The following is a 26,518-nucleotide window of genomic DNA, read 5'->3' as shown; positions in this document are numbered from 1 at the left end:
AGGCTGCAGTTGTGGAAGAGGCTGGACCTCAGTGCATTTGGGCTTTTAACCAAAAGGGCTCTCACAGGAGCTAGAGTGGGTCATTAAGAATGAGGCACGGAAGGGCCCCATTCCCTTCTGTGGACTGACAACACAGCACATCTGAATTGGTAATTACTTTATAACTTAGGTAAAAAAGTAAAAGTTTTCAGTTTAAAACAACTGCAGGGTGGGCAGGGGCATGTCCGGCTAGAGGCTGACAGGGATCTCGGCCAGCACTGAGTCCAGCGGCTGCCAGTGACACTCCATCAGGGCTTCGTACAGCTCCTCGCTCTGCTCCATGAACTCCCTGTTGGCTTCACTCACGTCCAGCTGAGGCGTGGGGTCTGCCAGGAGGAGACCGGTGGGGCTGGTGGTCAGTGGCTGCTCCGCCCCACCCGCTGCCCCACTTTCAGGAGTGGGATGGGGAGAGGGGAGAGGGCAGAGGCAGTGGTGGGCACATTTGAGCCCTGAATGGGGTGCTGGTTGGGAGTGAGGGGATTCAGTCAAGCTTGATTAGTTGGCTAAAGTGGGTGGGGAGAAGGTTTTGGGGGGGAGGGAGAGGAGAGGAGACACAACTTCACCTTCCAAAGCGTCGTCACCCACTTCTTCGTACGTCTGTTGGATGTGCAGGGCCCAAGAGGAGGAGCACAGAGGGAAGGGGGAAGTTATTGTTAACCTTGGATCTTTAACAGCCCCAAGGCGATGTGCCAATCTCAGAGTCTGTTCTCGGGGGTAGGGACTGTCTCTGGTTGTTGCTGAACTGTACTTTCCAAGCGCTTAGTACAGTGCCCCGCACACAGTAAGCACTCAATAAATACGACAATGAATGAATGAATGGTGCCCCTCTGAACAGCCCACTAATGTCCTCAGAACAAGTCCCCTGGGCTGGGAGGGACGGGACTATCTGCTGGGAGGGCTCCCGACGTCCACCCCAGGGGCCGCTGACCTGCATGGTGCTCTGGGTGTAGCCGTAGTGTGGGTAGCTGTAGCTGTAGCTGCCCGTGTTCTGGTCGTACCCCCACTGGGCGTAGTAGTTCTGGTACTGTTGGTAGTACTGGTTGTAATTGTAACTGTACATCTGGCTGTACTCCACCGTCTTCACCCGGTTCCTGGCCAGCACAGGGAGGTGTTGTGGCTAGTGCCCGTTTTTGGGGAGCTCCAGGACTGCTCCCCCTCCCCGCCAACCCAGTGTCCAGAGGCCGCCTCTAGCCCACCTGCCCACGGGACAAGGACTGCCCCAGACACCATCATCTGGCCACAGCCTCTTTTTCAAAACTCAGAGCCAATGCCACTCAGGGCTGGTTTGAGGAGGGACCTGGAGGGAGGTGGAGTGGCAGAGGCACTGTGCCCCGAGTGCTAGAGCCCAGGGCTGGGGTGTGTCTTGGGGGGCGGGTGATCCTGCCCTTCCCAGTTGAGTGGGGAGTATCACGGACCCACCGGAGGCCTGGACGCTCCACAAACCCCCAGCCCGATCAGGACGGGAGGGGGAAGGGGCGTCCTGGCAAAGAGGGCCTCCCGGAAGGGGTGGCATCTGACAGGCTTGGAGGACCAGGAAAAGGCCACGGTGTGCTCCTACTGGGTCCCCCCCTCCCTACACTGTCCCTGGCCACCCGCGGCCCACTACTCACGCTTTGGGGATGGCCACACTCAAACGCACCGGCTTCAAGCCGAGCCCCACGGCGCCCTGGCACTCCGTCAGCGCCCGCTTCTGCTCCAGCTCGTCCGTGAACTTCACAAAGCCGTAGCCTCTGCGGGGAAACACCGCTGCTGACCCAGTGCCCGCCCCTTTCTCCCCACAACCACCCCAAATGCGCACCAACAGGTTTCCACCAAAACTGGCAGCATGAGGCCAGGAGCCCCAGGGTGCCCTATGTGGGGGTCAGAGATGGGGCTCCTGCTTCCTCCCCGCTCCTATGCCAGAGGACCCAGGGTCGCCCCAAACGAGCCGTGGGAAGAGGATAAACGGAGCCCTTTGGGGGGGCGGAGGGAGGGTCACGTCTCACTTGGAGATGCCGGCAGGGTCCAGCACCACCTTGCCCCCCCGGCAGGAGGGGTAGGCCTTGACGAAGAACTCGTACAAGATGCCATCGTCCACGTCTGGGCTCAGGTCCCCCACGAAGAGTGAGTACTCGGGACTGTGGGCAGCAGAGGGGCAAACTCAACAAGGGATTCCCTAGCCGCCCCCCCCACACCCATCTGCCCAGCCAGGCCACCCTCCACCCCAGCCCCTGGCCTGCCTGAGCACCCCCACCTGTTATCCGGCTGTTTCCCGTAGGTGGCATAGTTCAGCTTGAAGCGCTTGGACTGCAACAAGAACAGGCTGTGCATTGGTATCGGGCCGGACGCCGGGCACGGCCTTGGGCCGGAAGCTGGATGAGGGCTACGGGAGCACAGGAGTCTATCTGTTCCACCCAATGGGATGAAAGACTGGTTTCCCCTGATGGAGCTACCAACTCTGTTATATCGTACCCTCCCAAAGGCCTAGTGAGTGTTCCGCAGAAAATAAACGCTCCATGAATACGATCGATTGATCGACTGATGGTGCTCTCAGTGTTGCCTTTCCCAAAGCCATAGAGCCTTCCCCGAGAAGCCCTTGGAACAGCTCGACTCCCCTCAGCCCCGGGGCAGGGGCCGAAGGAGGCTGCAAAGGCTCAAACCCCTGTCCCCACGCAACCCCGGGGGGCTCCCCGGTGCGGAGGGCAGGGCCTGGCCCAGGGGCAGAGAAACCCACAGAGAAATCCGCCAAAATCCTGCTTGGACTCCTGGGCTCATTCTAGGCAGAACATGGACTACCTTGGGGCCAAGCCCTCCAAGATCTCGATCCATGGCCCCAGCCATGGTCCGAACTATTCACGTCCACTTCCCTTCCCCTCGGCTGGGGCTAAGCCCTCTGGCTTTTGGCGGGAGAGGCCGGCCCTCCCTAAATGGCTGGGGTAGGTCCTGGTTGGGGCCTGAGGTCCGACTCATTATTTATTTATATTAATGTCTGTCTCCCCTTCTAAGCTGTAAGCTCATTGTGGGCAGAGAATGTGTCAGTTATATTTGTTATATTGTACTCCCCCAGAGCGTTAGTAGAGTATTCTGCACACAGTAAGTGCTCAATAAATATAACTGACTATCTGCACTTTACTGACTTATATTAAAGCCTGTCTTGCTCTCTAGACTCTTAGCTCACTGTGGGCAAGGAACTTGTCTACCAACTTGATTATACTGTACTCGCCTAAGCAGATAAAACAGGACACTACACACAGTAAGCATTCAAACACAAGTGATTGACTGAATGAGCCTAGGTACCTTCCACAATGGGCGTCTGCCAATACCTGTAAAAATGCCAACAAAACCGAGAGCAAAAAGGATGGCCCTGGTCACCCGGCCGGCCGCGCTCCTGGGATTTCTGCCCGGCCCGCAGTCCCGGCTAGCGGGCCGGCCAGTGGAGCCCAGAGGGAATTTACCGGAGTGGCTCCCGGGAGGGGCTTCCCGTTGATTTTGTGCAAACACTTCTCTGCGGTGCCCAAATCGGCAAACTCGACGAAGCAGTAGCCGGCAGGGATCCTGGTCGGGAAGGAGGAAGAGGGAATGGAAACCCCTTACCTTAGGTTTTAAAGCATTCAATCGTCTTGCCCCCTCCTACCTTGCTTCCACAATTTCCTACTACAACTCAGCCCGCACACTTCACTCCTCTAATGCCAATTTAATCGCTGTACCTCGATCTTGTCTCTTTGGATGCTGACTTTTCGCCCATGTCCCACCTCTGGCCTGGAACTCCTTCCCTCTTCATATCTGACAAATGATCACTCCCCCTCTTTCAATGCCTTACTGACGGCACATCTCTCCCATTACCTTCTGTATCACCCTTCTACTTGGATTTACTCACCCCTCCCTCAGCCCTACAGCACTTATGTAGAGAGCCATAATTTATTAATTTATATTAATAACTGTTTCACCCCCTAGACTGTGCGCTCACTGGGAGCAAGGAAGGTGTCTCCCAACTCTTTTAAACTGTACTTTCCCAAGGGATCAGGGGAATGGCTAGAAGCATGGAGAGAGCACCAAGGGGGACGGGGTTCTTTTGCTTCTTTTTTCATGGTACTTGTGAAGTGCTTACTACGTGTCAGGCACTGTACTAAGTGCTGGGGTAGATACAAGCTAATCAGGTTGGACAGAGTTCATATCCCACATTGGGCTCAGAGTCAATCCTCATTTAACAGACGAGGTAACTGAGGCACAGAGATGTCCCAGCTCTGTCACTTGTCTGCTGTGTGACCTCGGGCAAGTCACTTGACTGTGCCTCAGTTACCTCATCTGTAAAATGGGGATTGAGACTGTGAACCTCATGTGGGACAGGGGCTGTGTCCAACCCGATTTGCTAACCCAGCACTTAGTATAGCGCCTAGGATAGTATGAGCTTAACAAATACCAAAATTATTATTATTATTATTGCATCATTTGCCCAGGGTCGCATGGCAGACAAGCGGCGGAGCCTGGAGTCCAACCCAGGTCCTTCTGATTCCCAGACCCATGCTCTATCGAACAAGTCCCTGAGTCTGGGACAGGAAGTAGAGGGGGAGGAGTGGGAAAAGGGCATTTTGGCCTTTCCAACCCACAGACTGGGATACTGCACCCTTCTCTCACTGGTCCACCTCATGGCAGGGTGGGGAGGAAGTGGTGGTGCAGGCTGGGGAGGAGGAGGTACCCTGTCAGTCTGTTGCGGATGATCTTGACGCTCAGCACGGTCTCCCCCATGGTGGCAAAGGCTCTGGAGATGAAATTCTCGTCCATGTAGGGTTCCAGCTGTGGGCAGGCGGGCGCAGTCAGGGGCAGCCGTGGGTTCGGAGGGCCGGGGATGAAGAAAGGGTTGTGGTCAGGGAATATGTCTGTTTCTGGTTGTAATATACTCTCCCGATAATAATAATTTTGTATTTGATAAGCCCTTACTATGTGCCCAGCACTGTTCTAAGCGCTGGGTAGATACAAGGTAATCAGGTTGTCCCACCTGGGGCTCACAGTCTTAATCCCTATCTTACAGATGAGGTAACTGAGGCATAGAGAAGTTAAGTGATTAGCCCAAAGTCACATAGCTGACAAGTGGCAGAGTCTGGATTAGAACCCACGACCTCTGACTCCCAAACTCATGCTCTTTCCACTGAGCCACACTTAGCACAGTGTTCTGAACACGCTAAGCACTTAATAAATACAACTGATGGACTGAACAGAAAAATAAGGTGGGGGGTGGGAGGCCCTGCCCCCACTATAATAGTGGAAAGAGTCTGGGCTTGGGAGTCAGAGGTCGTGAGTTCTAATCCCCGCTCCGCCACTTGTCGGATGTGTGACTTTAGGAAAGTCACTTCACTTCTCTGTGCCTCAGTTACCTCATCTGTAAAATGGGGATTAACTGTGAGCCTCACGTGGGACCACCTGATGACCCTGTATCTACCCCAGCACTTAGAACAGTGCTCTGCGCATAGTAAGTGCTTAACACATTCATTATTAATAATTATTAAAATAATTAATAACATTATTATTATTATTATTCTCTGTGCCTCAGTGACCTCATCTGTAAAATGGGGGTTATGCCTGTGAGCCCCACTTGGGACACCCTGAGTACCTTCTACCTACCCCAGCTCTTAGAACGGTGCTTGGCACCTAGTAAGCACTTAATAAACGCCACTAATAATAATAACAATATTTATTAAGTGCTTACTATGTGCAGAGCACTGTTCTAAGCTCTGGGGTAGATACAGGGTCATCAAGTTGTCCCACGTGAGGCTCCCAGTCTTCATCCCCATTTTCCAGTTGAGGTCACTGAGGCCCAGAGCAGTGACTTGCCCACAGTCACACAGCTGACAAGTGGCAGAGCCAGGATTCGAACCATGACCCATGACCACTATTATTATTATTAATGACGGTATTTGTGAGGCGCTTACTAGGTGCCAAGCACCGTTGGTATTTATTAAGTATATTAAGTTGGTATTTATTAAGCGCTTACTATGTGCCGAGCACTGTTCTAAGCGCTGGGGTAGACAGAGGGGAATCAGGTTGCCCCACGTGGGGCTCACAGTCTTCACCCCCATTTTACAAATGAGGTCACCGAGGCACCGAGAAGTGAAGTGACTTGCCCACAGACACCCAGCTGACAAGTGGCTGCGCCGGGATTCGAACCCATGACCTCTGCCTCCAAAGCCCGGGCTCTTTCCACGGAGCCACGCTGCTCCTCACCTTGTTCACCTTGTTTCCCCCAGCGCTTAGAACAGTGCTTTGCACATAGTAAGCGCTGAACAAAGAGCACCCTGCATTTTTGGCACCAGCTCCTTGGCACCCGTCACTCAATCGGTAGCCCCGCCCCTTCACTTCCGGGATCCTGGCACCTCCCCCTCAGCACGCCCCCTGCCGGCCGGCGCCCACTCGACGGTGGAGTCCGCCGCGGCCCCGCGGCCTCCATGCGCCCCGTTCCCCGCCGTATTCCCCGCGCCCCCCGGTGCCTCCGCCCCCACTCACGTCCCCCATCCAGAGGCTGGCCGCCATGGCCTCCCTGCGCCGCCCCGGGCCGGGGGCCGCCGGAGCCAGCCAGCGCCCGGCCGCCTCGGCCACCCTCCGCCCGGCCCAGCGCGCAGGCGCCGCGGCCCGGCCCAGCGCGCAGGCGCCGCGGCCCGGCCCAGCGCGCAGGCGCCGCGGCCCGGCCCAGCGCGCAGGCGCCGCGGCCCGGCCCAGCGCGCATGCTCCGTAGGGGCCTCCCGGAGCCGGCTCCGATCCGCGCCAGCGATCCACCTCTCCGCATTTTTCATGAGACCCGAGGCGGGACCGGCTCCCAAAGTGATAAAGGGATACTTCTTAAGCGCTTACTATGTGCTGAGCACCGTTAATAATAATAATAATAATAATGTTGGTATTTGTTAAGCGCTTACTATGTGCAGAGCACTGTTCTAAGCGCTGGGGGAGACACGGGGGAATCAGGTTGTCCCACGTGGGGCTCACAGTCTTAATCCCCATTTTACAGATGAGGTCACTGAGGCCCAGAGAAGTTAAGTGACTTGCCCACAGTCACACAGCTGATAAGTGGCAGAGCTGGGATTCGAACTCATGACCTCTGACTCCAAAGCCTATGCTCTTTCCACTGAGCCACGCTGCTTCTCTAGCAGCGTTCCAAGCGCTGGGGGAGCTGTCGGTTAGTGAGGTGGGCCACAGTCCCTGCCCCACGTGGGGCTGCTCCCTGTCTTCGTCCCCATTTTACAGATGAGGTCACCGAGGCACAGAGCAGTGAGGCCACTCGCCCCAAGTCACACAGCAGACAAGTGTGTTGTCGCCGAAGTGGACATTCCAAGCGCTTAGTACAGTGCTCCGCACATAGGAAGTGCTCAATAAATACAATTGAATGAAGTGGTGGAGGGGGATTAGAAACCAGGACCTCATGGACTCGGGCCAGGTTTAGGGAGAAATGCAGATCTCCAAGAAACCCCATTCTTCAAAAACAGCGTGGCTCAGTGGAAAGAGCCTGAGCTTGGGAGTCAGAGGTCATGGGTTCGAATCCCAACTCTGCCACTTGTCTGTCGTGTGACTTTGGCCAAGTCACTTTAACTTCTCTGTGCCTCAGTGACCTCATCCGTAAAATGGCGATTAAGACTAACCCTAACCCGATCACCCTGTACCTACCCCAGCGCTTAGAACAGTGCCCCACACATAGTAAGCACTGAACAAATACCAACATTATTATTATTAGCGTCTCTTCCCGATGTCGTTCAGTCTTTTCAACTGGAGCCACAATCCAGCCTCCTCCTTCTTATTATCCTGTCTTGGCCAAGAACCCTCTCTCCAGTCAGCAAGGCACGGGAGCCTCCAACGAGCCCAGACTTTGGGTTTACACCAGACATGACTCTCATGGCCCCCCCCTCCTCTTGCCCCTTCCACAGCTCTGCTTCAATGCGTCCCTCTGGCTGCCAAAGGTCCCTGGAGAGACTGGTTTTATCCAAACTCAAAAAATTTATTGTTATAAAATGTCCTTCTCCCCAGCAAAATATTTTCAACACTCTGCAAAATCAGAACTCTTTTCCAAGCCCATTAATCATACCACACCCACCCCAACCCCACTATAAATTAGTTTATAAAAGTTCCCCCAGTTCCTGCTGTCGGCTCTGGAGACGAGGAAAGGCGGGCTGCCCCGCTGCCCCGCAGGGGCATCTTCGGGAGAGGGGTCCGCCAGGTCCGGCCAGCTGCTCCGTCGTGCTGTGGGCCGTTTGGGTGTGGAGAGCAGAAGAGCCCCCCTCCTGCCCCACGGTTTGTCTGGCACCGTGGGGGTCTACCCAGATGCGGCTGTGCAGGGATGAGCATGGGTGGGTTTTAAATGACGGCATGGGCGGGGGTGAGGGGGGAGCTCTGGGTGCTCCAGACCGAACATTAAAACACAAGGAGAAAGGGACGGTGCCCACAGGGCTGCAGGCGGAAACATTTTGCTTCTTTGCAAGGCACCAACCGGGCCCCAGGACCGACTGTCCAAGATCCACGGGAGCCTCCGGAGGAGGTTGGGGTAAGGGGGCTGGACTCCATTCGTTCACAGGGGGAGGGGTGAGAGGGACCCGTGTTTTGCAGACCAGTCAGAGCTACCAGCCACTGGGTCAGGCAGGCGCCCTGCCCCGGGGTGGGTAGGGCCGGCTCCATCAGCTCTGGCCCCTGTCTTTCACCAGGAGGACGGTGTGCTGGCCCCCACTGGACACAGACAGGACCATGCGGTTCTCCAGCTGTTTGCCCGCCATCTCCACGGGGCTCCAAGCATCATCCTCTTCCCCGGTTCCCAGCTGGAAGTTGGTGCCCATGCCCCATGCGAAGACTCTACCTGCAGAGAGACAGGGATGGGGTGGTGTCGCCAGGCACATCCAAAATCCGGGAGGGTCCGCCCAGTGTGGGATTGCCAAAGCTCTTTGTTGCCTGGGTTCTCAGTGTAACTTCCCAGAGCAGCAACGGGGAAACCGAGACCTAGAGGAGTGACGTGTCTTGGCTGTAGACACACAGCGACCGGAAGCCAAACTGCTCCCTTCCCGCTATGCTGTGACTGTTTTTAGACTATGCGCCCGGTTTTAGACTGTGAGCCTGCTGTTGGGCAGGGACTGTATCTGTTGCCGCATTGTACATTCCAAGTGCTTAGTACAGTGCTCCACACACACTAAGCGCTCAATAAATACGTCTGAATGAATGAACGAGGGAACTGGTTGCTGGAGACACAGAGAGAGATAAAGGGGGAGGGAGACACAGAGCGACAGAATGCTTCCCTAACCCCCGTGCCCCGTCCAGCACTTACCGTCCTTAGCCACGGCGTAGCCTACAGATGCTCCACAAGCGACAGACGAGACGGCGGGCAGCGCGGGGATGGGCGTGGGGACGCTCTTCTCCTCTGCCCCTGCCCCCAACCCCAGACGGCCGTACTCCGCCCGGCCCAGGCTGTGGGCCGTCCCTGCGGAAGAGGAGCAAAGGAAGACGAGTAAACCAAGGGTGGGAGGGACCCCCAGCAGCTGCACCCTCGTCCCCATGGCACCGGCCCCCTCCCGGCCTACCGCCCGTGGGGTCCGCTCACCCTCCGAGTCCAGGCAGATGGTGTGGTGCTGTCCCCCTGAGAAGCCCACCCAGGACTTGGTCGAGTTCTTGAATGAGGTCAGGTTCTGTGGCGCGAAGCAGGGCTCGGTGCCCTCGGTCCCTGTGCAGATAACCAACAGTCGTCAGCCCGGCCTGGTGAGGTCCCGTGTCCCAGGAACCTGGGAGGACCTCCCCTCGACCCCACTGCTGCCATGCTCACCGAGTTGGTGGTAGTTGGAGAGGCCGAAGCCGTAAACGTGGCCCTCTCGGCTGACGGCGAAGGTGAAGTAGGCGCCGCAGAACACGTCCTGGAAGCGCACGGACCCCCGGCTGCCCTTGGCTTTTAGCACGACGCACTGGGGGACCAGCAGGCGACCTGGGTCAAGTGGAAAAAGGTGGGGACGGGAGGGGGTGTCAGGCGTTGGCTGGCACGGTGGGGGTGCTGCTCCCTGGGACCTGGGCCTTTGGCCCCTCAGCACCCAAGGGAGTCACCTGGACCTCTCCCCTCTCTGGCCCCAGCCCCTAATACCATGGGCCACAGCAGTCCCTGCTGACTCTGGCTAGTGGGACACTCACCCAGTCCTTTCCTGCCCCCACGGTTGGCAAAGAGCTCGGGCACCCTGCCCAGCTGGCCCTGTTCCCCACAGCCGGAGGTGTACAGTTCGCCGTCTGCCGTCAGCATCACCAGGTGGTCGTTGCCTGGGAAAACAAGGGAAGGAGAGAGGGAAGGGGAGGTTCCACGAGTGACACATCTGGGATCGGAATCCTAGCTTCTGCCTGCTGCGCTGGGGGGGTGCTGAGACCCAAGAAATGAGGAGAGACCCCCTCCCACAACACTACACAGGGTAGCCGCTTGGCCAGATCCCTGTCCCGGTCGGCAGGACCCCTGGCCCCATCCCACTGTCCCGGTCGGCTCTGCACCTAGAGGGAGAGGGAAGGCTGGCCTGGAACTGCCCCCACAGTCCCCACAGGGCAGCCCCCCGAGGCGCCCACACCCCCCACGCCCCTCTCACCTGAAGCCACTTTGATGACGGGTGCATCGAGTTGCACCTGTACGGGGACGGCGCTCTTTTTCATGGGCTCCAGCAGCCCGATCACCCCATTGTTGTCCTGGAGAAAGGGGAGAAGCCAGTCATTGGGCAAATTGAGCCAGGGGGAGCAATTGCACGTTAATTCTCTGGCGGGGGCAGGGACCTACCCGGAAGGAGCCCCAGAGGAAGACCCGGCCATCCTCGGTCAACGCCGCCGTATGGCTGTCCCCCGCCGACACCTGCACCGTCTTAGCCGGCAGCTCCACCTTCCCGGGGGTGGTCTCGGAGCCCTCCGTCGTCGTGTCCCGGCCCAGCGCCCCCTCGTCGTTGCAGCCAAATGAGTAGATCTACCCAAAATCAAACCGGAAACTGTCCGTCAGTGCGGCCCCGGGGGCGGGGGACAGCCAGACAGACGCAACCGGCCAGCTCGGGGGGGACGGAGACAATCACGCGAGACAGACAAGGCCCTCAGAGACTCACGGTGCCGCTCTCGCCCAGGCACACGGTGTGCATCCCCCCGGCTTCCGCCTGCACGATCCTCTCCGGCAGCGCCACGAGGGCCGGCTTCTTCCGCTCCATCACGTCCTCGCCCAGGCCCAACTGCCCGACGTCTCCCTGGCCCAGGGTCAGCACCAGGCCAGGCTCTGACCGGTGTGACGGGTGCGAGACTGCAAAGGGGAAAGCAGGGACGGCGTCACGCTCGGCCGGCACCAAGGAGCCACTTAGGCCGAGCATCGAGCTCCGGGGTCGCGGGCCCCAACCCAGACGGACGGGGGACTGAGATTGGTGGGTGGGCCGCTCCGGGGACAGCAGCGGTAGGTTGACCTCTGTGTCCCGATCCCTGCACTGGCGCGGGGCTCCCGGAGACCCAGGAAGTCTGGAAGAAGATTTCAAGAGCACGCCCGCCCCCCGCTCCAGAGCACGTCCAGTGGGCAATACTTTCTCCAGGGTCCCGTTTGGGTATCAGGGTCCAACCTCCCCCCAACCCTTCCATTCCAAACCGGGAGAGACCTCGATACCTTTAACCTTCTTGCTGCCGTGCACTGCCGGTTCAGAGGGGGGTGTCCTCTTGGCGGAGCGCTTCGCCGACATGCTGCTGCCTGGAGCAAAGGATGGAGAGGAAAGGAACCAGGGTCAGGACCCTGCGCTCCAGAAGCTTGCACCGGCCCCTGCTCTCCGACGACCCCCGCGTCCCTGGCGGGGGAGAGGAGGCTCCGTCGCCCGACTTCCATTCATTCGCTCGTACTTACTGCACGCTTGCTGTGTGCGGAGCACTGTACTAAGCGCTCCCCGGGTCTGGCCTCGAACTAAAGGGCCCGGGGAGAATGGGCTCCAGGAGCCCCCGGACTTCTCCACGCCACGCAGCCCGTAGCCCCAGCGTCTTGCACAACGAGCTCTGTGTCCCGACGGGGGAGGGGCCGGTGGCTGTCCCCGCCCCGGAAACGCCGCCTCCAACGAGGTGACGACGGGGCGGGAAGACGAGGTGCAAACGGGCCTGGAGGTGGGGAGGGGGGCTCCGCCATCCCGCGACCCCTCGCCCCAAGGAGCGGAGTGGCAGCGATTTGAATTTCCCGCCCGGCGCAGGCGCAGAGGACGCCACGTGGGGAGGGGGGAGAGGGACGGACAACTCCTCCGGGAGTCCGGAGGGGGGCGCTCTGCCGCGCGGGGGCCGCTCCGAGCGTGCGCGCGACCCCCAGCGTCCTTGCCGGCGCGCGGGGACCCTGGAAACAGCCGCGCGGGCGGAAGAGGGGGGGGGTGCGTGCGCGCGCACCCACCGCTTCCTCCAGCCTGGAGGTTTCACGTGGGGCCGAACCGCGCTCGGCTTTACCGCTTTCCAGACGTCTCGCTGGAGTTAGGCACCAGCTCTCCCTCCCCCGCTCCCTCGGTTTGGACCCGGGGTGGACGATCCGGGGGACGGAGGACGCGGGGGGGGAAATCTTACCTCTGCACGGGGTTACCGCACGCAAGTACACCGCTCCCGGGGCCGGGCCGCGCTCTGCTCCGGAGCATGCGCTCTGCGGGCCATCGGGATTCCCCGAACCGTGGACTGGCGGCTCCTGCTGGCCACTTTGGGAACTGCCTGTCACTACGCCGCCGCGGGTCCGGGCTCCTGCCTGGGCCTCGCTGCGCCGTCGGACGTTTAATACGGTACCATATTTACCGATAACAGGCGCCCGCAGCCCCCTCCCTCCCTGACACGTTTGCCCACTCTCGTCCTCCCACCCCAGACGAGCTGAGCGGACCAGATATGACAGCCAGTGGAGAGGGGAAAGACCTGCATGGGTCAGTTTGAACGGACCAACCTCCATGCCTTGAGAAGCAGCGTGGCGCAGTGGAAAGAGCATGGGCTTTGGAGTCAGGGCTCATGAGTTCAAATCCCAGCTCTGCCACTTGTCAGCTGTGTGACTGTGGGCAAGTCACTTAACTTCTCTGTGCCTCAGTTCCCTCATCTGTAAAATGGGGATTAAGTGTGAGCCCCACGTGGGACAACCTGATTCCCCTGTGTTTACCCCAGCGCTTAGAACAGTGCTCGGCACATAGTAAGCGCTTAACAAATACCTTTCTTATTATTCTTTCTTATTATGCCTTCGGCCCCGGGTCCAGACCTGCTCTCCCACCCGTGGGTTTAAAGATGCCTGCAGCCCATAAGCTCCTTCTGGGCAGGGAATGTGTGTGTATTATTATATTGTACTCTACCAATCGCTTAGTTATAAAAAGTATGGCATTTGTTAATTATTTACTATGTGCCGGGCACTGTTCTAAGCACTGGGGTGGATACAAGATAATCGGGTTGGACAGTCCCTGTCCCAGAGGGCTCACAGTCTTAATCCCCATTTTACAGATGAGGGAAGGGAGGTCCAGAGAATTGAAGAAGTGACTTGCCCAAGCAGACAAGTGGCAGAATTAGAACGCATGACCTTGTCTCCCAAGCCTGTGCTCTATCCACTACACAGTAAGCGCTCAATAAATACAACTGAATGAATGCAGCCCCGACTCCAACCCAAGATTTGCCCCAAACCTCCCTGCATCTTGTCTTCTTGCACTGTTGGCACTGATTCCTTAAAGCAGATGATAGTCACAGCACACCAGCTAACAGAACCAGTGTCTGATTGCTCTGCCAACCTTATCTTTCCTCCAACTTTTGTCCCTGGCGTTGCCACAGCTCTTAGCCCAGTCCCATCTAGGGTAAGCCCAGAGACTGCCCAATTATGCCAGTGCTTGGCCTGAATGACTTCTAAGATAAAGGTGGAGACAAACTTCAGCACAAGGAACCAGAAAAGTGAGCACAGAAATACAGTTTATGTGGGAGGATGAATTAATCCACAAAAAGTTTAGTGTAAAACGGGGAGACTGACAAAATTGATTTACAGCAAAGGGGCTTACAGCCCATAGATTAAATGGTAGACGAGGTTGTTTCCAGATGAGTGCATGTGTCAAGTGATATCTGAAGTTGGAGCCTCTTTGATGGGCCCTAACATGAGGGCAGCCCATCAGCCTGGACAGCATAGCCTGGGGTAGTATATTTAGGAGGTGAAAACCAGGTCACACCCCATGCCTGGGAAAGGGGGAGGGTAGAGACTGGTAATCAGGGCTCAACGCTGGAGGTGATCATTGTCCACAATATCTACTAGGATACTGGTGTCCTATAGTCTGCTGGTATACCAAGATAAACCTCAATGAGCCCCAGCCTTCCCTAATGTCATTATGCAGTGTAAACTGGGACCATTACAAGCTGTTAAGAAGCAGCCCCTGGCCTGCCCACCCAATCCCAAAATATATTAACTATCCAAAGGACTAAGACAGAAACAGACATTTTAGAATAGACTTCATAGACTTTATTTTGTAATAGTATACATGTTTTCTTCACCCCCTCCCCGCCACCATAAATCCCTGCAGGACAGTCCCCCATCCCACCCTGAAATGCAAAAGTTGAATCGACACAAGTTGGAGTCCAGGCAGCCAATGATAATTGTTACTTGTTAAACACTATGTAGCAGGTACTGTACTAAGCACTAAGGTAGATACATGTTTATCAGGCTGGACACAGTCCCTGTCCCACAGAAGGCTCACAATTTTAATCCCCATTTTACAAATGAGGGCACTGAGGCAGAAACATGAAGTGACTTGCCTAAGGTCACACAGCAGACAAGTGGCAGCTGCCACTGAAAAGATCACATCATGGTGGAACCAGCCTGCCTTGGGGAAGTCTTCCTGCTGTTTCACTTGGAGTAGGCAGCCACCGTTTTGCTGATCTGTTGTACCAGGGCTACAAATAGCTTCTCTCCCCAGTAGCTACCTACAGGATATCCCTGTTAGGAGGGAAGGCAGTCAGCTTGGAGTCATTTCTTACCTGAGGAGAAAAAAAAAGGCAACTTATTAGTTAACTGTACGATACAATGCAAGAGCTGTTCACTGGGCAGTTGGAACTGATTGTACTGTCACATTGTATCCTGCATGGTTTCTCTCCTCTGTCACGGCCCAGGGGCTCAGAGAAACAGTAGGAATATGCAGGCGCAGACACGAAGCCCGGCTTGATCTCCAACAGCACGGAACGGGACTGTACGTCACGGGGCGAGCCCTACGCTCCCATATGCCGCTCGGACAGAGCCGGGGAGGGCAACGACCCTCCCCAGGTATCCCTGTTGGATCTCACCTGGTCCTGGCCTGGGAAGCCCACCTCCAACCCTGAACCTCACTGCACAGTGCAGCTCTCACTTACCTGCTAGATATCACATGGTGTCCTCAACCTTCCAGAAGCCCTGTAAATTACAACGGAAGAGTTTAGCACCCCCTGCCTCGGTTCTCGGGCAAGCAGCCTAGTGTCCTATAGTGCGATTCTTCGGGCCGGCCTGGGCAGTGGAAAGCTTGTATCCTGCATGGTTTCTCTCCTCTGTCACGGCCCGGGGGCTCAGAGAAGCAGTAGGAATATGCAGGCGCAGACACGAAGCCCGGCTTGATCTCCAACAGCACGGAACGGGACTGTACGTCACGGGGTGACCCCTACGCTCCCATACGCCGCTTGGACAGAGCCGGGGAGGGCAACGACCCTCCCCGGGTGTCCCTGTTGGATCTCACCTGGTCCCGGCCTAGGACGCCCACTTCCAACGCTGAACCTCACTGCAGCTCTCACTTACCTGCTAGATGTCACATGGTGTTCCCAACCTTCCAGAAGCCCTGCAAAAAGCAACGGGAGTTTAGCACCCCTTGCCTCGGTTCTCGAGCAAGCAGCCTAGTGTCTTAGTAGTGTGATCCTTTAGGCCCGGCCTGGACAGTGGGAAACTTGTATCCTGCATGGTTTCTCTCCTCTGTCACAGCCCGGGGGCTCAGAGAAGCAGTAGGAATATGCAGGCGCAGACACGAAGCCCGGCTTAGTCTCCAACAGCACGGAACGGGACTGTACGTCACGGGGCGAACCCTACGCTCCCATACGCCGCTCGGACAGAGCCGGGGAGGGCAACGACCCCCTCCGGGTGTCCCTGTTGGATTTCATCCGGCCCCAACTTGGGTCACCTCTCCCCCACCCATCCTAGACCCTCACTGCCAGATGCAGTTCTCACCCACCTGCTGGAAATCACATGGTGTCTCCAACCTTTCAGGAGCCCTGAAAAGAAAGCAACGGGAGTTTAGCATCCCCAATCTCCATTCTCAGGCAAAAAACGTCATGTCCTGCAGTCCGACTCCTCAGGCCCAACTTGAGCAGAAGAAAGCCTGTATCCTGCATGGTTTCTCTCCTCTGTCACGGCCCGGGGGCTCAGAGAAGCAGTAGGAATATGCAGGCGCAGACACGAAGCCCGGCTTGATCTCCAACAGCACGGAACGGGACTGTACGTCACGGGGTGACCCCTACGCTCCCATACGCCGCTCGGACAGAGCCGAGGAGGGCGACGACCCTCTCCGGGTGTCCCCGTTGGGTCTCACCTGGTCCCGGCCTGGGACGCCCACCTCCAACCCCGAACCTCACTGCACAGTGCAGCTCTCACCTACCTACTGGACGTCACGTGGTGTCCCCAACCTTCCAGAAGCCCTGCAAAATGCATCGGGAGAGTTTAGCACCCCCTGCCTCGGTTCTCGGGCAAGCAGCCCAGTGTCCTACAGTGCGATCCTTCGGGCCCGGCCTGGGCGATGACCCTCCCCAGGCGTCCGCGTTGGCGGTCACACGAGGCCCGCTCTGCAGGGCCGCATGAGCACGGCGCATGCATCCAACTAGAACCTCCTCCCCCCAGCTCCCTTTCTGTCGGCCGCCACCTAGAAACCAAAGCACAGATCAACCCACCCTTCTGTTCATGAGGTTGGAAAGGTGTCGGTGCAACTTACCATTGCCGCACAAAACACGCCCAAAGCATGACACAGAAAGAGAATGGCCGACTCGGGCCGCGACATTTTATATCCCTCGGGGCGGGGGGTGGAGCGCAAAAATTGGACTCCGCGCGTGCGCAGAACCGGCCTGGCGCAGGCGCACAGCCTCCAGGAGGAGAGCGCGGGAAAGCAGCGCCTCCTGCTGGCGGGGCGCCTCCCTTCACTCCCCTCCCCCCATCCTGTCCCGCGAGCACTTGGGGTCCTGGCCATTCAGTTTACGGAGCTCCCTCCTCTCCCTATTAATTAATTAAATTCATCCGTATTTACTGTGTGTTGAGCACTGTCAAATAAATAAAATAAATGACGGTATTTATTCCCAGGCCCATGTTCTCTCAGGTCTGTACAGAGAGTAGATTAGTGTTAGAGGAATGGAGTGTGCGGGCTAGGTTATAGTAGGGAATGAGAGAGAGAGCTGATTGAGTAAAGTTGATGGTGAGGAGTTTGTTTGATGTGGAGGTGAATGGGCAACCACTAGAGGTTTTAGAGGATTGGAGAGATGTGGACTGAACGGTTTTTCAGAAACCCGAACCAGGCAGCAAAGTGAAGAATGGACTGGAGAGGGGAGAAGTAGTGTGGCCTAGTGGATAGAGTACAGGCCTGGGAGTCAGAAGGATCTGGGTTCTAATCCTGCCTCTGTCACTTGAATGCTGTGACCTTGGGCCAGTCACTTCACTTCTCTGTGCCGCAGTTACCTCATCTATAAAATAGGGATTGAGACTGTGAGATCCATGTGGGATAGGGACTGTGTCCAACCTTGTAAATACCCCAGCCCTTAGTACAATGCCTGGCACAAAGTAAGTGCTTAAGGTAAAACCATTACAAAAAACAAATAAAAAGTGGGCCAGTGAGGAGGCTAATGCAGTAGTTAAGATGGGAATTTATATGTGATGATGATGAAATGATGTGAGAAGCAACGTGGCTACGTGGAAAGAGCCCGGGCTTGGGAGTCAGAGGTCATGGGTTTGAATCCCAGCTCTGCCACTTGTCAGCTGTGTGATCATGGGCAAGTCACTTAACTTCTCTGTGCCTCAGTTACCTCATCTATTAACTGTAAGCCTCACGTGGGGCAACCTGATTACCCTTTTTCTACCCCAGTGCTTACAACAGTGCTCTGCACATAGTAATCACTTAACAATGCCAACATTATTATTATTACTGTTGTTTGGACCAGCATGGCAGTAGTTTATATGGAGAGGAAAGCGTAGATTTTAGAGATGTTTTAGAAGAGACGGGATTTTTTTTAGTGACAGCCCTCTCCCCTTATTAACCACACTTGAAATTTAGTGTCTGTTTCCCCCATTCAACTGGAAGTTCCTTGAAAGCAGAGCTCTTGTCTACTAAACCTAATGTAATAAAATAATATTAATAATAGAATGTTAAGCAGTCACGATGTTCCAAGCACTTAGTACAGTGTTCTGCACTTGGTAAGCGCTCAATAAATATGATTGAATGAAAGAACAATCACTCTTCTAAGCACTGAGGTAGAGACAGGGTAATTAGGTCAAAGCCTTATTAAAATCACATTTCCTCCAAGAACGCTTCCCAGACTAAGCCCTGATTTCCCCTACTCCTTCTCCCTTGGGTGTGTTTTTCATGGTATTTGTTAAGTGCTTACTACGTATGTGCCAGACACTGTACTAAGTGCCAGGGTAGATAAAAGCTAATCAGGTTGGACATAATCCATGTACCACAGGGGGCTCACAATTTTACTCCCCATTTCACAGATGTGGTAACCGAGTCCCGGAGAAATGAAGTGATTTGCATGAAGTGATTTGCCCATGGTCACAGCAGACAAATGGAGAGGCCAGGATCAGAATCCAGGACCTTCTGACTCCCAAGCTCTATCCCCTAGGCAACGCTGCTTCTATGCTGTGGATCTGCACCCTTTTTTACCCCACTCTCGGCCCCACAGCACTTCTGTACATATCCATAATTTATTTTAATGTTTCCCCGTCTATACTGTAAGCTCCTTGTGGGAAGGGAATATGCCTTCAAACTGCTGTATTGCAATAAATCAATCAGTCATGAGAATTTACAGAGCTCTTATTATGTGCTGAGCAGTTGGTAGAGTACCATAGAATAGGTAGACATGTTCCCTGCCCAACTATTCCCTCTCAAGCGCTTTTACAGTGCTCTGAATACAATAAGCAATCAATAAACATGATTGATTGTTCTCTTTGTAACTGACCATCATATCTAGTACTAGTATCAAGCACTTGGAAGAGTCCAGCAATAGTAAGACACTCATTCCCTACTCTCAAGGAGCTTACAATCAAACAGGGAGAGGCACTCAATCAGTCATTGTGTTCAGAACATTAAGTTCTTGGGAGAGTACAATAAAATAGACACACCCCTGCACTAACTGAGTTTACCAACCTAGTGTGGGAGATACGTATTAAAATAAATTATAGGTAGAGGAAGCAACTGAGTAAAAGGATATGCACATAAATACTGTGGGTGGGGTGAGTACGGAAGTGTTTACGGGGTTGGACTAAGTGGATAGATGATGCAGAAGGGAGGGAAAACAGGAGATTGAGAGATTAGTCAGGGAAGGCTTCCTGGAGGAAAAGAGATTTTAGTTGAGGTTTGAAGATGGGGAGAGTGGTGGATTGTCAAATATATCAATCAAAAAAACCCCCAATCAATCAACAGTATTTATTGATCAGGATGATGTTCCAGGGAGGAGGGAGGGCTCAAGGAAGGGGTCGACAGCAAGAGACACAAGAGCAAAGCGCAGTGAGTAGGTTGGTCCTTGAGGAGCAAAGTGTGCAGGCTGAGGTGTAGTGGGAGGGGTGAGACAAACAGAAACGCGCTGGAGCTTGTCTGATCAAAGTGCACTCCGGTCCCTACTCACCCTCCTTTCAGGACATGCTGAGTTAAAAGCAGCAGCAGCAGGGGCCCTGAGTGGGCAAGAAAGGGTTTGTTTTCATGCATGCTCACACCAAACTCGAGGAGGGCAGGGATTGAGTCCATCAACTATTCAAGTTCCAGACTCCACATCCTTGCCCACCTGCATCTCCTCGTAGGCTCCATTGTGTTGCAGGTTTCCCCATAAGCTCCCCCCCACGGTGCCCACTCTGGGAGGCCATGGCACTTCGGCCCCACTCAGGTAGGGGGTGAACCAGGGGATGTGACTCCCTCATCCACAGAAAAGGTCTGGCCCAGCGAATCCCCAAGGACGGGTGGGAGGTCGGACAGTGTGAGGGTTGATCCGGGGTGAAGGGGGATGTAACTTCCCCCGTCTCCCTGGAGCGGCCCTGAGTCCGGGGGTCTGGGCAACGAGGCAATGGAAGGTTTGGAATCTGGGAAGAGTTTGTGAGGTAGGAGAGTGGTTGAGCTCGGCTTTGACTCTGGTTGAACACACCTTCCCTGGGATCCACACAAACACAGACACACGCCCATTCCCGTGATTTGTAAAATTGAAAAAAAAGTTGCTTAGAAAACTCTAAAATACTTTAATAATTAAAATTTGTCGATAGGAAGACTGATATACAATGCAATTATTTCCTCTACAAAGATATTTTGTACATCAGGGAAGCACCTGGAAATACAATATACTCGACTTTATAGGAAGAACACCGCTTCTTTCCATTGTGTTTGTGAATGGCTAACTACAGGAAAGGGGGTAGACAAGAACCATTTCATTAAAAAACGCCTGTAAAAGACTGGACCCCCTGCCCCCTCCTCAAGTCTCTTGTAGCCCAAGAACCTGACTGAGATGAGAGATTGGCTTCCTTGCTGGCTTGATGGTGGCACCTGGGCAAGTTCAGGGCATCCTGGAGGAAACTTGGCACGTTGAGGCAGTGCAAAGAGGGGAGAAGAAGCCATCTCAGGGCCCGGGAGATGCTGGAAGGAGGCTCGGGCCCGGAGGACAGGCCAATCCAGGGGCCTACACCCGGGGACAGTTGGCCAGTGGGCGAGAGAAGGTTTCTGGTGGAAGCCAAGTCTGTGGTCCCAGCCCAGGCAGCCCGGGCTCCAGGAGAGCGAGCGAATGTTCAGTGTGTTCTTCAGTGGTCTCACCAACCACCACCCACCCCACTCCAGTCAGTCAAGACCCTCCAGCTCAAAGCATTCAAAGGGAATGGAGATCTCCCTTCCCCTTCGAAGACGTTGATTCCTCTTGGGGTCGCTTTAGTCTTTTATCCTCCGGCTTTCCATCCTCATGACCTGGCGAGGGGTGGGAAGAGACACAACCCATCCTACCGGGCAGAACCGGGGGCGAAACCCCAAGGGTGAGCATGGGGGAGGGAGGGAAGAGTTCGGAAACTTGCACAGATTTGCCGCAATTTCCCGTAATGCAAAAAGGGATGTATCCCACGTTCATCAGAGAAACAGTACCAAATTCTTGGTGATCTCACGGCATGGGTGGGAATTTGAGGTGGGGAGGGACGAGAGTGGACTTTTGGTTTTCTTAGTGATCAGAGATGGAGCCCGGCACGTTCAAACTGCTGCTCCGTCAGAGGCGGTGAGGACTCAGCCTGGGCACTTTCCCCCACCCCCCAGCCACCAGCAGACGATGGGGCTGGAGCTGGGGACTTGCAGGAAAGGGGGATGGGAGGGGCCAGTTGGGGGAATGCAAGAGAGACTAACAGCACCAGAGAGAAGTGAGGACTGAAGTTCTCCGGTACTGTCCTTTGGGGACCCGTCCACAAATGGTGCCACGACGACCACCCCCGGCCGGCCACTGTGGCATCAGCCATGCCTTCCCGACTGGCTGGACAGCCCAACCCCTAAGGGATGATCAGTCCTCTGGTCAGTAGTGATTCAGGGTATGAGAACCCAAAGGTTGAGAGAACGGATGCGGTGCCGATTTCCTGCTGCGTCGGGAACCCACAGCCCATCTCGTCAGCCCAAGGTTGAGCCAAGGCAGGTCCTGTGCTCTGAGAAGCTATAGAGGCTCCTGGTCACCCCCAACAGGGCTGCGGTACGCTGTTGGCCCTCCCATGAAGGCTGTTGACAAGAGGAAGCCAGGCTGCCGGGAGGAGGCCTGGCCGGAGCAGCGGGGCCCACCCCCGATCTCTCGCTGGTTGATGAAGGCCACGGGAGAACATGACGAGTTGTGAGGTGTCAGGTGTGAGGTATAGTGTTCTGTTGGGGGCCATCGAGCCCTTGGTTCCAGTGAAATGCTACATTCAGAGAGGGGCCGTCCGTCTGCCCCGTTCCTGGTGTCCGGGTGGGGCTCGCGGTTCCCTCTGGGGATCGGTTGCTCTGGAGATGGAAGAAGCCGCGCAGATCCTGGGGCCTTCCGGGCCCACCCTCGCTGACAGGCTGGCATTATGGCCGGTGGTAGCTGAAGGCAGACGAGCACAGAGAGAGGTGGGGGTGGGTCGGTATGAGGTCTCCCAAGTGGGAGGGTGCGGGGCTCTTTCCGGGGAAGCTGGGTCCCGATGGAGCCAGGTGAGGTGGGGCAGAAGCCGGCCCAGGTGGCTAGGGCCGCTGCTAGAAGCCCCTCGGTTCTCCCATAAGCATTGAGAACTCACCTCCTCCAGGAGGCCTTCCCAGACGGAGCCCTCCCTTTCCCTCTGACCCCTCCTCCCCTCTCCATTGCTCCTACTCCCTCCCTCTGCTCTACCCCTTTCCCCGCCCCACAGCACTTGTGTATATTTGTATATATTATTTATTGCTCTATTTATGTTATTAATGATGTGTATATATCTATGATTCTATTTATCTATTTTGATGGTATTGATGCCTGTCTACTTGTTTTGTTTTGCTGTCTCCCCCTTTTAGATTGTGAGCCCGTTGTTGGGCAGGGATAGTCTCTGTGGCCAAACTGTAAATTCCAAGCGCTTAGTACAGTGCTCTGTACAGTAAGTGCTCAATAAATACGATTGACTGAATTAATCACCCCAAGAGACAACTTCCCTGGACGCCTTGTGCAGAAATAACCGCGCTGGCCTCTGGCTACGTTGAGCAGTGCCGGCTGGCCAGTGTGGACAAGTGTGGTTCCTTGGGGCAATCCCCTCGGGGCAAGCACAAGCCTCTTTGCCCTTGCTCAGCTAATTCACTAGCCGTGTCTCTCTCTGGCTGCTTCTCTAGGGAGGCACTGTGGCCGGGGAGGGGGTAATAGCCCGGGACAGGGAGTCAGGACACCTGAATTCTAGTTCTGAACCTCCCTGGACCTCAGTTTCCTCATCTGTACAATGGGGACAATAATCCTGCCTTTTTCCCTCCTTCCCAGGGACGCCATGAGGATGAAAGGACAACAGTGATGTGAAAGTGGTTGGGTAAGTCTCAGGTGCTGCCCAGGTGGAAGGTGTAGCATTTTCCTGTACTGGCTGGAAACCGATGGCCAACCAATGGCCAACCAAGCACTCAAAATCTGCAGTACAGATATGGTCAGTACCTTCCACTGCCTCCTGACAGCAGCAGCAATCTTAGAGCAGCGACAGCAGGTTTTACCAACCATCTGCTTTTTGCAGCCTCCAACAGCTGCCACTTTCTCCAACGTGGAATTGTTTAGCTCCCTTGCCCCAGGCTGGCTTCAGATTGAAAGCCAGAGAGATGTGTACCTCAGAGCGCAGGGTGGGAAGTGGGGTGGGAGGCGGTTAAAAGTGTCAGGCGCTCACCAAGGAGCAGGAGACTGGGCAAGGCATGTGCCCCAGGGTCAGGGCTACGAAAGGATGCCCATGTGATGGGCCGTGGCTCCGTGGAACTGGTGGAAGTGACTGAATCCCCAGTGGTGGCCTGAACTCCAGCTCCCAGAAAAGCCCCTGGGCTCAGCCTCTTACCGTGTGAAATGCTTGCTTTCTTCGTGGACCTCCATCTCTGAGCTCTTAAACTCATTCAGTTCCTTCCGGATGGCAGCCTGGGCAAGGAGAGACAAAAACCACCTCATGGCTACTTTTTCTTGAAATGGGGGCCCTGTTTACTCCCACCCCCACAACCCCGACCACGCTTCCCACCCAAACAGCTCAGCTCCCTTGGAAGGCCTGCTTCCACTGAGCCTGCGCACACACCCGGCCTATGCTGCCCATTTTCTGGTCTTGCTCATCTGGAGAGGAACCAAGAGATGTGACCAGAATCCCCAAGGGAAGGGCCTTTTGTCCAAGGCCTTTTGACTCGGATAGCTGGCCCTTCCCATGGGGACTCTGGCTTTTTGTTTCTTGCCCCCTCTCTCTGGGACCTGAAGGGCGTGGCATACTCTCCCTGTCCTCGTTCCCCTGGGTTTTCTGCCATTCCCAGTGGAGCTCGGGGGTACCGGCCCTGACTGCCGAAGGCAACTGCTGGCTGTTGTCCAGCCATCCGGGATTCCATCCAGGCCTGGATTGGGGCAGGGGCCATCCTTTTTGGGAAGTAGGCCGGGACAGCTTACAGTGGAGGGGAAGAAAGGAAACACAAATCCCACGGGTCGGTAGCTGGATTTTTTCTGAGAATTTGTCCCATCTGGAATGCCAGGAAGGTTGGGATGACTTGGGCCGGGCAGCAGTTTTTGACCACTGTTGTTGTTTCTGATTGTTGATTCCTTCCCCCTCGGTCCACTCTCCCCTTCTCAGCTGTATGTATGGTATGTGCCAAGTGCCCACAGGGTGCCATGTGCTATACTAAGTGCACCAGAGCACCAGACTAGTCCCATGTCCTCAGGGAGCTTTCACTCCATCCCTTGGTGAATCCCTTGTCTGAACTGATGCCTAGGCCTTCTCCTGACATTTGAAACAGAGCTTCGTGCCCTGCAAGTGCTTACTGGATATTCCAGTGAGGATGGCAGCCCTCCTGTGGACCTCCTCCTCCTCCACTCACCCACCCTACTGCCTCTAGTGAGGCAGAGACATTCGTCTCCCAGTCACCTTGTCGGCCGGGGTCAGTTTTGTCCATGGCTTCTCAGCTCTCCGGTCATAGTCCTGAGCATCGGTGACTTCCACGTATTCGTTAAACCTCAAGATCTTCCTGGCCAGGAGTTCAGCCACGGTGGGCCTCTGGCTAAGCTGGAAGAAACAAGACAGCTTGGTTACTGCCATTCCTTTCCATGAAGCCCAGGGAGCCAGCCTCCCCTACCCGATCCTCTGACAATCTATCCATCACCACCCCGGGGTCTGGGTCGAATGTTGCCAGGAGGCCGCTACCATGTTGGAAGAAGGCTCTAGCTGTGCTTTCTCAGCTAATAGGAAGGGCCTGGGCCCAGAGCCAACCACATACCCCAACCCACGATTGCTTTTCACCATCTGGACCCCTCGAGGTGCCCAGGGTGCCCACACGACCCGGTTGGCGTTGTGGTACCTTTCTGGTGAGCCGTCGTTTAATCTCACGTTTCTCTGCCTGGCGGTCGGCTTCGTTGGCTGCGATTGGAAGGAGGAGAAAATGAATGATACTACAAACACTGGACCCATGAGAGCTGCTTGGAAAAAAATTTCCTGGAAACTGCTGCTTTAAGATCCAACTCGGGGTCAAAATTGCCCTCACCCACTAAGTCCAACACCAAGTACTGGTGACAAACTGCTCAGGCCCCTTCAGAGCCCTCGGTGACCCATCTCCGCTGGGAACCAGGAGGTTCGGGGCTCAGATCAAGCAAGGGCTGGCCACACTGCAGCTTACCAAGCAGCATGGCATAGTGCATAGAGCATGGGTCTGGGAGTCAGAAGGTCATGGGTTCTAATCTCGACTCTGCCACTTGTCTGCTGTGGGACCTTGGGCAAGTTGCTTAATCTCTCTGTGCCCCAGTTATCTCATCTGTAAAATGGACATTGAAACTGTGAGCCCCATGAGGGTCATGGACTGTGTCCAACTTGATTTGCTTGTGTCTACTCCAGCGCTTAGTACAGTGCCTGGCACATAGAAAGCACTTAACAAGTACCATTATTACTATTATGGGGATTTTCAGGATTTTATCCCCTTAAAACCATACAGAGTGTTTTTAAAATGATAGACTCTCCACCAAAATGTAACTTAAAAGGTGGTTAAAAGTTTAACATTCTGGCTGCCAAAACAGATTCAAGTAGATCCTTCAAGTAGAGCCTGCCCTGGCTCTGCCACAGTTGACAAGTCCACCTGGGACGTGTGTGTGAAGTGCAACCTGGGCTTCATGGTACAACTGAAACAACGGGGCTTTTGGCCTGTGCTGCCTGGAAGGTTTGGGCATTGGTTTTGGATGTCCCGAGGGGGAAATTCCTCTGTACCCATTTGGAAAACCCTTGGCGCTTTTCTGGGGTGGGCCAGCGGAATTAGAGTCCGGGTCCAGCTGAGTATGGGATCAGGTCAGCAACAGTCAGGTCCACAGTAATGCTAGCCCCTGTCCTGAGGAAGCACTTCCATAAATCCTTGGGTCTGACCACCGATACCCAGAAACAAAATAGGACCTTCTAAAACCAGGCTAGGACCTGGAGCAGGGCAGCTGGCACACAGGTCCGGCTTACAGCCAGGGAGCAGTCGGCTCTGTCAAACAGCGAAGACTCAACCAGCTTAGACATCTCGAACAAAAGGTAAGATCGAAGACCAGGCTTGCGAGGGCAGGGTTCATGCCTACTAATTTTCCTGGACTCTCCCAAGCCCTCAGTGGTATGGTGCCCTGCACCCAGCAGTTGCTCAGCAAATGCCTCTGCTCGATCAGCTCCAAA

General features: G+C 55.4%; 3 protein-coding genes, 1 long non-coding RNA gene and 4 other non-coding genes across 12 annotated transcripts in view; all 8 read right to left on the bottom strand.

The window, feature by feature from the left end:
- Positions 1-142: 142 nt before the first annotated feature.
- LOC100089150 (tRNA selenocysteine 1 associated protein 1) lies at positions 143-6,618 on the bottom strand. The gene is made up of 9 exons (XM_029080924.2): positions 6,517-6,618; positions 4,715-4,812; positions 3,474-3,573; positions 2,273-2,325; positions 2,025-2,156; positions 1,650-1,769; positions 968-1,130; positions 603-636; positions 143-365 (listed from the first exon to the last, which is right to left on the bottom strand). Exons 1-9 carry the CDS (start codon positions 6,541-6,543, stop codon positions 229-231), a joined length of 864 nt encoding a protein of 287 aa, XP_028936757.1. The 5' UTR covers positions 6,544-6,618; the 3' UTR covers positions 143-228.
- Positions 6,619-7,975: 1,357 nt separating this feature from the next.
- On the bottom strand, positions 7,976-12,649 carry RCC1 (regulator of chromosome condensation 1). 2 transcript variants are annotated; one of them, XM_029080257.2, is made up of 10 exons: positions 12,553-12,649; positions 11,630-11,710; positions 11,091-11,278; positions 10,778-10,957; positions 10,593-10,689; positions 10,156-10,278; positions 9,800-9,955; positions 9,581-9,700; positions 9,308-9,460; positions 7,976-8,845 (listed from the first exon to the last, which is right to left on the bottom strand). In XM_029080257.2, the coding sequence occupies exons 2-10, from the start codon at positions 11,700-11,702 to the stop codon at positions 8,670-8,672; spliced, it is 1,266 nt and encodes a 421-aa protein (XP_028936090.1). In that variant the 5' UTR covers positions 11,703-11,710; positions 12,553-12,649; the 3' UTR covers positions 7,976-8,669. The 2 variants fall into 2 exon arrangements, with proteins under 2 accessions (XP_028936090.1, XP_028936091.1); XM_029080258.1 differs by lacking the exon at positions 12,553-12,649 and adding an exon at positions 11,861-12,114.
- A 1,774-nt stretch (positions 12,650-14,423) lies between these two features.
- Positions 14,424-16,990, bottom strand: LOC103169453. Its single transcript, XR_003765023.2, has 6 exons — positions 16,926-16,990; positions 16,596-16,635; positions 16,173-16,212; positions 15,746-15,785; positions 15,331-15,370; positions 14,424-14,961 (listed from the first exon to the last, which is right to left on the bottom strand). It is a non-coding gene; the product is annotated as an uncharacterized LOC103169453 (long non-coding RNA).
- Positions 15,053-15,257, bottom strand: LOC114817568. The gene has a single exon (XR_003765430.1). It is a non-coding gene; the product is annotated as a small nucleolar RNA SNORA73 family (small nucleolar RNA).
- Positions 15,475-15,679, bottom strand: LOC114817556. The gene has a single exon (XR_003765418.1). It is a non-coding gene; the product is annotated as a small nucleolar RNA SNORA73 family (small nucleolar RNA).
- Positions 15,890-16,094, bottom strand: LOC114817544. Its single transcript, XR_003765406.1, has one exon. It is a non-coding gene; the product is annotated as a small nucleolar RNA SNORA73 family (small nucleolar RNA).
- LOC114817580 lies at positions 16,318-16,522 on the bottom strand. The gene has a single exon (XR_003765443.1). It is a non-coding gene; the product is annotated as a small nucleolar RNA SNORA73 family (small nucleolar RNA).
- Positions 16,991-20,402: 3,412 nt separating the features above from the next.
- The window catches only part of PHACTR4 (phosphatase and actin regulator 4), a 50,932-nt gene continuing 44,816 nt past the window's right edge, over positions 20,403-26,518 (bottom strand). For all 4 annotated transcript variants that reach the window (XM_029080929.1, XM_029080928.2, XM_029080926.2 and 1 more), the window contains 4 exons: positions 25,185-25,243; positions 24,755-24,892; positions 23,699-23,775; positions 20,403-22,257 (listed from right to left, as the gene is read on the bottom strand). In XM_029080929.1, coding sequence (XP_028936762.1) covers positions 22,242-22,257; positions 23,699-23,775; positions 24,755-24,892; positions 25,185-25,243 — 290 coding nt within the window. In that variant the 3' untranslated portion in view covers positions 20,403-22,241. The remainder of the gene's footprint in view (positions 22,258-23,698; positions 23,776-24,754; positions 24,893-25,184; positions 25,244-26,518) is intronic.

Source organism: Ornithorhynchus anatinus, chromosome 16 (genome assembly GCF_004115215.2).
Source record: "Ornithorhynchus anatinus isolate Pmale09 chromosome 16, mOrnAna1.pri.v4, whole genome shotgun sequence".
NCBI classification, from domain to species: Eukaryota; Metazoa; Chordata; class Mammalia; order Monotremata; family Ornithorhynchidae; genus Ornithorhynchus; species Ornithorhynchus anatinus.
This window is presented reverse-complemented; position numbering and strand designations above follow the sequence as displayed.